At 47.0% G+C, this 10,512-nt stretch overlaps 1 protein-coding gene across 1 annotated transcript; it reads right to left on the reverse strand.

Annotated features, from left to right (window-relative positions):
- Positions 1-353: 353 nt before the first annotated feature.
- On the reverse strand, positions 354-9,548 carry tmem115 (transmembrane protein 115). Its single transcript, XM_080015855.1, has 4 exons — positions 9,341-9,548; positions 7,928-8,897; positions 2,681-3,045; positions 354-2,389 (listed from the first exon to the last, which is right to left on the reverse strand). The coding sequence occupies exons 2-4, from the start codon at positions 8,417-8,419 to the stop codon at positions 2,098-2,100; spliced, it is 1,149 nt and encodes a 382-aa protein (XP_079871981.1). The 5' UTR covers positions 8,420-8,897; positions 9,341-9,548; the 3' UTR covers positions 354-2,097.
- Between the last annotated feature and the right edge of the window lie 964 nt (positions 9,549-10,512).

Genomic DNA, 10,512 nt, shown 5'->3' on the forward strand with positions numbered 1-10,512 from the left:
CTGCCATCCCAGAATCCTGCTGTTCTGTGACCTACAAGGACTGACAGAACATCGCAACTGCAATGTAAATTTCAGAACAACAGATATTAAACTTTTTTTGGAACTGACAAAAACACATTTCTTACTACTAGATTTATCGAGAATATCGAAAGGCTTGGCGGGTTGGCTGATAAATCCAAACCATTGGTTTCTCCAAGGAAGCTCAAGTAAGCAACAATTTATACAATCGCTCTTAAGCACCATTTCAAAATCGCATATTTCTTTCAGACCTTAAAAAGATTTGGAAAAGGACTCATTCATACATAACAGTTTTATTCAGAGATAGCTTTCTGATTTGAGGGCTGGGTGGACAGATGAGGTTGGGCGCCACAAACACATTTAAAAACTTTTATTACATTAAATCCCCTTCACTGAAATGTACAGAACAAAAAGCACAGGTGTCAGCTTTTAGAAATCGTATTTATTGGCGACGTCCTGAACATTTGATTAAAAACTCAGTGGCCATCACAAATTGAAAAATAATCTGTTTGGTCAACAGTGTGGTCAAGACAGTTGAGCTTCGACCGACTCCCCCGGGGTTTCATGTGACCGTTAGTTTTAGGAGAAGACCGCCGTCTCCAGCAGTCACATCAACTCTCGCTGGGCATAGAATAGATTTTATGAAGGAGAAAAAGAAAACAAAAAACAGAAAAAAAATCATATCAAATGTATGCACCATCTCCGTCCTACAACAAACAGTTGATACTCTGACCAGCACTATGCTAGTTACTCCAATTAAACCAACACCAAGGTGCAGATGTGAAGGACATGGGAGACCTTGCCAATATGGCCGTCTCCCCGATGCAGACACACATTCTCTCAACTTAAATTCACTTCTCTAGATTCTCTTTCGTACCAGACTCAATTCCTCAATGATGGCAGTGCAGCATTTAGACATTAAACCCCTCAAATGATTTTTAAATGTGAAATATTAACGTTAGAAGGTGAAGAGTTAATATTTGGGCCAAATACAAGCACCATGTATTTCATTTACTTTTATTGTCAACATAAAAAAAAAAGAAACACAGTGCATCTGATAGCCAGGAAAATCCAACTAACGGCTGCTAAAAAACCCCAAACAAAGCCTGCATTATCTTTTTCCACAGACCCGTGGGTGTAACACCACATTACATCCCCACTGAGACAAAGGGAAGAGCGCACATTCTCTAATGGACATGGAGGCGGAAAAGAGACGAGCGTTTTTTTTAATCTTAAGTTAAAGAGCGGGAGAGAGAGAGAGAGAGAGAGAGCAAAAAACAAGATTGAAAAACACTTTGTAGAATCCACTGAATAATGACACAGAAGGAGAGAGATGCAGAAAGGGACGTTTCTGTCTTCTGCCCCAGAAACATCAGAGCAGTGTCAGCCAGTCCAGTCCGATCCGCTCCAGAGCTTCCTTTCCACCACCAACGGAAACCCCCCGACCAGAAGCCTCGGGTCCGAGTCGCGGACCCGAGTGGCCAGGTCCGTGAGGGGTGAACAGACCCCGGGTCCATCCCCAAATTTGATTCCTGAACGAAAATTATCCTCCAATTTGGTTGGAGCCCTTTCCATGTGTCCGCTCCACGTTTTCAGGCTGATCCGAAGCGCAGCGGAACCAGGGCGTCTCGCCACTGATCGATTTTTGATCGGAGCAGATGATTGTGGCCAAAAGAAAAATAGTAATATTAATAATGATAAAATGAAAAATAATCTTGTACAGCCATTCTGTCGTTTATTTAGAGAGAAAGAGACGCACACACGACATGTCAGTACATCGTGTTTAAGTCCGGAAGGGCGGGTCCGGCTTTAGTCGTTTTTTTGGGGGGCGGGCCAGATCCTCAGAGCCCCGCCTCCCCGCAGCACACATCAACTGTTTCCACGTGTGAAGAAACACTGAGTGTGAAGTGAAGCGATAACGAGTGTCCATCACCCAACAAACATGTTTACAAAGCTTTAGCAGTCAAAGACACTCAATGTGGCAGGGACAACCCGTGTGTGTGTGTGTGTGTGTGTGTGTGTGTGTGTGTGTGTGTGTGTGTGTAGGTGTGTGTGTGTGTGTGTGTGGGGGTCGCTCGGTTACGATCTGGAGTGCGCGTCTTGGAAGCTGATGATGCTGGACTCGGGGTGCTGCGTGCCGCCGCCCTGCGTCCCCGCCACGGAGATGGAGGAGGAGGAGGAGGAGGAGGAGGAGAGGGGCGCAGCGTCGCCCCCCGCTGGCCTGGCCGTGGAGGTGGACGGGTGCAGCAGCGGCTGCGAGTGGCTCCGCAGCTCGTCCTCCTCCTCGTCCTCCTCGTCGTCCATGCTGGGCCACGCAGACTGATCCTCCACGCGCTTCAGACGCTCGTTCAGAGCCTTGAGGGCCAGTTGTCTGAGGGAGGCAGAGAAAGAGGGGAGGAGGAGGAGGGAGCGAGAGAAAGGGAGAGAGAGAGAGCGAGGTGGTAAGAGTGTGGGAGCAGGAGGAGGAGGAGGAGATAGAGGAAGGGAGAGGGAGGATGAACTCAACGATCCAAACATTTCATTTCCGAGACGAGAAGACTCCACGTAGGAGTCAAGCTTCTGGTTCTGAGATGACAAACCAAACACTGTTGTTATCATGTATTAAATGTCGGCGTCACATGGGAGCCGTCATGCAAATCCACAGAGCAGTGCCGGGCCTCACCTCCTCCTCTCGGCGTCCTGGGGGTCGGTCCCCGGCAGGCTGATGGTGATGGAGGACGGCGCCCCCACGTCGTACCTCTTCACCATCTTGCGACACACCTTGATCTTCACCAGGGCGGCGTGCACCAGGCCGGCCAGCAGCCCCACGGCCGGCTGCAGCACCTCGGGGAAGAAGCTGGCGAAGGCAAAGTGGTCCGACATGTCGCCACGCCCCCTGCTGTGCCGCTGGTAGAAGCGCAGGTACACCCAGCCGGACAGGGCGCCGTAGCTGTAGGCGGCCAGCGGGGCGGCGCTCTCCAGCAGCCCCGAGAGGCGCAGCAGGGCCACGAGGAGGAGGACCAGAGCCGGGGCCGCTTTTAGCCTCACCTGGGAGCCCAAAGGGAGAGCCGGGTTTAAGGACACGGGTTCCAAAACGAGGCAGATGTGTAGCATTTGAACATCTACCACGATGGTTTCTACGATATTTGGTTGTTTGACTATTTCATAGAATTCTGTATCAGTATCATGAAGTGATCAAAGGGAAATGGGATAGGAATTCAACAATTTAAAAGTAAAAACACATCTAATTTGGGTGTCATTTCTATTCATGGTAAATGGAAATATATCATATGTTTTGGCAGACGGTCCAGCCCTACAGCAGCTGCCTGTATAGAACTAGGGCCGTACCCGACTCCCAATTTCGTCAGTTGAATCGGACTCGGCTGCTAAATGAGAATATTCTACTGTTTGGTGGCGGTGGGGGGCAGAGGAACGGGCCTAGGGTTAGGTACCGAGACCATGTATTAAACGGGCCCCGGGGCTGAGTGATTAGACGATATCAAATACTGGACCTAGCTCCGACGTTACCGGAACTGTTCACGTTATTGGGGAAATGAAGGAAAAGGATTTTCTATTTATTTAGGCGACATAACCCGTTTCTAACTTGCAATAACATTAAGATATTTGTCTAAGCAGCATTTTCACTATAATCAGAAGAGACATCTCTCCACTCTCTCACTCCATCACTGGAGATATGGAGATCTGCGCGAGGAGGGCGGGGCCACCTCCCTCTGCCTGCTTCTCACACGCGCCAGGAGACCAAGGCACAGATTGCACCCGGTCGTCCCCTCTCCATGCGTACTGCGCAGAAAATAAAGCAGCGTGAACTCTGCTCTGCTCTTTGTTTGAGTTTTTCCTCTTAAATGATATAAATATATAAATAAAATAAAAATATAATAAAAAGAACCAACCAGAGTACCATTAAAGTACCAGATGGATAAGCAGTATCCTCAGTAAGTAAATAAATGTACTATTGTTGTATAGCTTTAGCAAACAAAATTCCACAGAAAGATCCTTCATTAAATAAACAAGCTTCTATAGACATGCCAGCGTGAGTATAACCTTGATGAAATACATAAACCTATTTTGGATGTAACGTATAGAAAATTGATTATCGACAATAAGAACATACAGGAGGAGCTGACTAGTCCTTCATGACTGTCCCATAGTCTGGGTTCTTAGGGGTACCCTAACTTAACCCCGGCTCCTAGTGGAGAGCAAATTTATCTCAAATGAAGCAACGTCTCAGAAAGAGGTTCTTTTTTTAAAGGGAACCTATTATGCTCCTTTTTACACGTTTACATAGGTCTCTACGGCCCCGAAAACATGTTTTTGCATTTTTTGATGAAAATACCACTCAGATGATGCATTCGGGCCAATGTGACATGCCTCTAAGGCCGGACTGTTCCAAAACGGGCTGTTTAAGTGTGTGTAGCTTTAATTGTGAATGAGCAGCCAAGCCCCTTGAGCCAATGAGGTTCTGGGGGTTTGAGCTTTACTTCGGGCTCTATTTTACTTACTCTGTAAACTTTTAGTTTGATCCTCTCCACCTCGTTAGCACGTGGCACTTAGAGGACCTTACAGCTCTCGCCTACATGGGAGCCATCTTATATCTCAGCCTATCCACTGGTGCACCAAGTATGTGTGGACTCATCCATCTCTCCATGTTTCTATCCTGTTTCACACAGCATAAATTGTATTGGAATGCTTCAACCTCATCAGTACACCAAAATCTGTTTCTGAACAAATTTGAAGCAAGAAAAAAGCAATCCAGTTACTGAATGTTCACCCATATTAGATCGACCCATCGAGGCCTCATTTAAAAGTTTGTTCCAACTTGGGTTGCCGAGCTCCAGGCTTGTCTGAGACGAGGACGCCGCACTGGGATGCACCGGGACGCACACGCAGGGATTTTTTATTTCATGTAAACATCGGAAAATAAAATAAATAAATTCCTCTTCAATAAAAACACACTATTTTCATTTGTTTTGTTTAGAGAGACGTACAGCAGATCCGATGGAGCAGGTGATCATATGAATCACAGGATGAGCTGACGTCAACTCGTGCAGAGAAAACCAAGCGTTTTGTTCACAGCGATTACTTTGCCATTGGTTGACCTCATTATTTGACACTTTACCCACGTCTAATATGAACATACGATACATTATAACGGTATATATGACAGAAAATAAGGAAAAACATAATAGGTCCCCTTTAAATTCTGGACTGATTTGAGTAGGATTACCTGTAGATGAAACCCCGTCTGTGAAACCGCCCCAATGAGTTTAAGTCTGACTTACATAGCATCGCAGCGGTTTGGTGGAAATCTGTTCAGTCGTGTGGTTTTGTTGACAATGCAAAGGGCTGCCAATGCAAATGCTCCAAAAAGGTGCGTCTGGATTTGTGCGGGATGCTGAGAGCTCGTGAGAGGATGCATCTCTGAATCACAGTTCACAACCGCATTTCCTCTTGGATGTCACGGAGATTTTGATTCTGTTTGTTCAACTGCAATCGATAGCATCGTCCAGGACACCGCGCCGGTCTGGAGGGCCGCCATTCGGCACTTCACAAGTCATACCTTTGTTCTGTTATTCTCATCATTTATTCATAAATTCGTGAATCGCTTCAGAATCACTCTTGACCCCTCGAACAACATTTTTCACGCGCAGTAACAACTAACTGTGGCCAGATATGACGTCAGCTCAACACGAGAGAAGGAGGCCTCAGTCTTTTAAGCATGTTTTTTAAACCACTATCTGAATACAAAACATTATTCTGTATATTATATCATGAGACAGAGAGCTTATTTCGGAGATAAAAATCTATTTATGGATCACAACTAAATGCAACACAGAATAAATGCAACACAGGAACCTGAATCCTTATGTATTTGATCGAATTTCTTTAGCAGAAGTTGTTTTTCCTGGGGTCTGATACGAGAGAAGGCTGCAAGAAAACACCGATACACTGGTTTCTAATACTGCATTCTTATAATAACTGCATGGATACAGTGGTACCTCGACTTACGACTGTCATCCGTTCTATAAGAACGGTCGTATGTTAAAACAGTCGTATGTCGAAGCAATTTTTCCAGTATAAATTATGAAAACATGAAGGGTGAAAATAAACAAAATACACAGAACAAACACAGTAAATATGAAAGTATCGATAAGCCACGAACTACGTGCACACACCATGTAGGTCGCCCGCTGACTGACTGACTGACTGACTGACTGCTGACTCACTGACTGCCGACTGACTGGCCGCTGGCTTACTGCTGACTGATTGACTGCTGACTGATTGCTGAGTGACTGCTGACTGATTGATTGCTGACTGACTGATTGCTGAGTGACTGCTGACTGATTGACTGCTGACTGACTGATTGACTGCTGACTGATTGACAGCTGACTGACTGACTGCTGACTGGCTGCTGAGTGGCTGCTGACTGCACGTTTCCACGGTCGTATCTTGCAGCAGTCGGTCGCAAGTGGATCCAGATGTTTGCGACTATCACCGCTGGTGTCTTGGATTAGTGGTCGTAGTTGCGGTGGTAGGCCAGGTACCACTGTATTTCATTTATGGATGGCAAACACAGCTCAGAAAAACATGGTTTGTTGTCCCTACTTCCAGCTCCCATGTACTTGGTTGTATCACAGTATTCTAGGTTTTGAATACAATGCTGTATCTGTTGTTGTATTGTTTCTTAATGTTCATCAATCTGTTTCTCCTCAATGTATGTTGTATCGTAATGTGTGGAAAATAGAAAGAAATATTGTAAATTCACAGCCCATATATGCAACTGCGACAGATATTTGAAAAAAAAAAAAAGGTTTTACAGTGATGCATCCTAACAGGAAGGAGAGCTGGGATCTCAGAGACCTTGTTGTGAGACACCACAAGAATATTTTGGGCTTGCGAGTTAGCACAGTGCCACTTCATGTTAGCTTGGTGTCTGTGGATGTGTACATATGTGTTATTTCTTATCTCATTTTAATTTGCATCTATCTGCTCTCACGCCCTTTCCCCACAGGGATTAATAAAGTCTTATCTTGACTTAAAACTTGGGTGAATTCAAGGTAAAGGGTACACTGAATAAGTACAATATGGTATTCATTTTCCATCGTATAATATTCAACTTGTTAACTTTGCTTCACAGTCCCTTCACTGTGTGTGAGGTCCTGTTTGTGTGTGTATCAGTGTGAACCAAGTCTCGGATTTGTTATTTTGTCCGGGCACAAACCTCATTATCACAGTGTTCTGCACGATCATGTGATTATTGGCAGACGAGAATCCCATTCCCACTCTCTATTGATCACCTCTAAACTACGGCATGGCGGCCCACAGTCTAAATAAGCTTTTCATTCGGCATCATAATGCAGTTTCAGCCAAAACGTTCTTACATTACAGCCACACGGGGAAGTGATGATCAGACGCCGGTTGATGTGTCTGCTCCCTCGGCCGCCTCAGGCAGGTGACCGACCCATCATGAGTCGCTAAATGAGGCTATTCTATTCTAAACCACTAACTGCAACTCTTCAGAGGAAATGGCTGGCGATTTTGGAGACATCAGCCACCGTGTGTGGTGAATTGTCACCTTCATCGGGCAGACCCAAAGTTAAAGCGATACTACAGTTTTTGGAGGGAAATTCACTTTTTATAGTAGTTATAGTTTAGTTTGGTTCTGGATGTAGCTGCATTTAAAACCAAGATCTAACTTATAGTTGTTTTGTTTACCCTACATAAAGACGCTAGATGCATTGGAGGTGCATTTCCATAATTTCACCGGCGCTAGGCTAATTGAAACCCATCTGCAGCCATGTATCGAGTTAACACAATTAGCATGCAGAACTGGATGACCCTTTAAGCCTCTAGCACCTATCAGCTATCCCATGAGCCTCTCTGCTTGGCTCTGACCTCACGGTAGTCTCACCTGAGGCACTCTGAGCACCGTCGTGTCTCCCATCGTCTGCTTCAGTGCCACCAGGACGCCTCCCAGGAACCCGGGGCCTCCGTGGACTCGCACAGCAAACAGGAAATCCAGGTCAAAGGTCGCCGCGTAGGTGAGGAGGTAGGAGAGGCCAGCCAGGACGCCCGCCGACACGTTGACCACGGCGAAGAAGATCAGGAGCTCCAGGGCGCCCCACAGCGGCTCCAGCAGCCGCCCGCAGGCCATGACGGTGCCCAGGTTAGCCGCCACACCCCAAACGTGCTGCTCCACCACCCCGTGGGTCACCAGCGTCCACACCCAGAAGTTTGGTGGGAAGAGGTACCCAGGGGTGATGCCCAGGGTGTCGGGGGTGTCGACCACCCATGACAGCAGGTAGAGCAGAAGCACCACGGCGCTTATGGACTTCACCACCACGCTGGTGCTGGCGAGGGCGCCCAGAAAGTGCTGCCTGGCCACTGGGAGGTAGCGATTCATGGTCTGGCCTACGGGGTTCCTCGAGCAGCAAGGAAATCAGGCGATAGTGTTGAGTCGGTGCTTGATCAAAAACACCAAAGGGAACGTGGGAGTCCTGACAGCATCAAAGTACACGTTACCCGTTGGTTCTTCATCTATCAGCGTACCGAAAGCACAAGTTTTTCCAGTCGGTCGGTCGGGTTGGGCATTTCTAATTAAGATGGTAACTCAACGGCGGAAAACAAAAAGGTGGACTTTGGCAACTCTCTGACGTCACCGGTGCCTGGTAACATCCCCCGGCGCAGGGGCCGGAGGGTCCGGAGGCAGTGGATCACCCGTTGGCCCAACAGCGGCTGCTCCACAGGGCGGAGGAAGCGAGCGTCCCAGATACACACCTCAGCCTGGAGGTCCTTCACATGGAGGGGAGCCGCTGCCGACCTTCAATCCCTGTGTGCAAAGCTGGCATTGGCACCGCCCCCAAGACCACCACCTGCCCCACCTAACAGAAACACGCAAATCATGAGTATGACCCCCTGAAAAACACTGTACATACATATATATTTTGATTATGGATATTCCTTGCATATATATATATATATATATATATATATATAGTTTGTTTATTTTATTTGCTTTTCTTGCATTCATATTCTCCTGGTTTGGGTGTATATTATGACGTTATCTATGTTTCCAGTACTTGCGGTGTATGTGACTTTAATAAAAATGTAGAGTTTTGAAACTTGAAACCCAGAAGCTAAACCAACCTGCTGGCTGCTAGCTGGTAAACATTAGCTCGCTAGCGCTGATGAGCAGTCGCCACAGGAGTCATTTTGGGCACTTTGGCCGTTTTAATGGCGCCTTGGGTCACGGTTTATCGGCCCGGTTGCCCGGTCGTCGGGGTTTATTTACCAGTTAAACCGGGGGAAGAACCGTGGGACTCACCGACCACAAGGCGCTGCTCGGCCCCAAGTCCACCAGCTAGCCCAGGGACCTCCGGCAGCTAGCAACGGGCCTCCGAAACTCCGTGAAAACCGTCGTTGCTCCGCGTTAGATTGACGATAGCGCCACGTTCCGCCGGCTCCATTCGTTGTTCTGCGTTAACCGAGCGGATAACGCTCCGTCTCGGGGTCTCAGCGCCACAGTGACTCCCTGCTCCGTCACCAGCAAGCCGTCAGAACGAAGGAAAACACCAAAGATGGCGCGTTGCGCAACGTCCTTCTGTAGCGAAGCATCACGGGAAACGGAGTCTTTTGAATTATGCGGCGTTCGTGTCATGTGGGGATTTGCGGTTGCCCCCAACTCAAAAGCACAGTATCCACGCTGAACCTGGAAGAGTGAAGTTTGGAGGAAACGTGTGTTTATGACATTATTACAGATGAACAACGACACATTTCTAACTGTTACGCCTTTTAACACGATAACAAAATACGTCAATGAACAGAATAAATTAAGTTTTTATATATCTCAAAATAAAATGACTATTACCACTTAGATATTTGTTGGGCTATTTCCGCGCTGGTGACGTAATGTTAATGCTGCATTCAAGTCATGTGGGAATTCCTACGGTCCAATCGAGTCCATCGTTTATTACCAGTGTGTTTATTAAATTGTTAATGTGTGTATGTTTACTGAGATTGTATGTGAAGCCTACCTGTTCGGCCTTCTAGTCGCTGCTCGTTTTATATTGACATTGCACAAATTTGTAAAATGAATAGAACCTGTTTGCTTAGTTGAACCGGTTTATATGATTTTACCTGAGTTCCCCCATTTCACGCACCGACGAAGAAATATGCTGCGTTCCAAGGACGTCGGAATTCCGACTCCCCCTTCGAGCCACACCAACATGGCGCCCGCGGCAAACGTGTGTTTGTTTGTTCGTTTTGTGAATTCTACACCCATCTGCACAGGAGCACAACCACGGCGAAGTTAAGTCCCAAGCTGGGCGCGTTTAAACAGATACAAATGAAGTGTGTTCAGTGATAACCACGTTGCTGTGACGTCAGATCTGTTCTGTCAGTAAAGCACGATGCGAGCGATCCGTCCCCAAATTCCTACAAGGAATTCCGACTTGAATGGTCGTTACGGCGCCTTTTCCAGGCGGGGGGGGGGGAATT

The sequence above is a fragment of the Zeus faber genome (assembly GCF_960531495.2).
Source record: "Zeus faber genome assembly, chromosome: 15".
Taxonomy (NCBI): Eukaryota; Metazoa; Chordata; class Actinopteri; order Zeiformes; family Zeidae; genus Zeus; species Zeus faber.

Coding starts and splice junctions, on each gene's coding strand:
- tmem115 (XM_080015855.1), bottom strand. CDS start 8,419: ATGAATCGCTACCTCCCAGTGGCCAGGCAGCACTTTCTGGGCGCCCTC. Junction 3,046..7,927: donor CGGTGCTCAGAGTGCCTCAG/GTGAGACTACCG, acceptor TTGGGCTCCCAG/GTGAGGCTAAAAGCGGCCCC. Junction 2,390..2,680: donor CAGGACGCCGAGAGGAGGAG/GTGAGGCCCGGC, acceptor TGCCTCCCTCAG/ACAACTGGCCCTCAAGGCTC.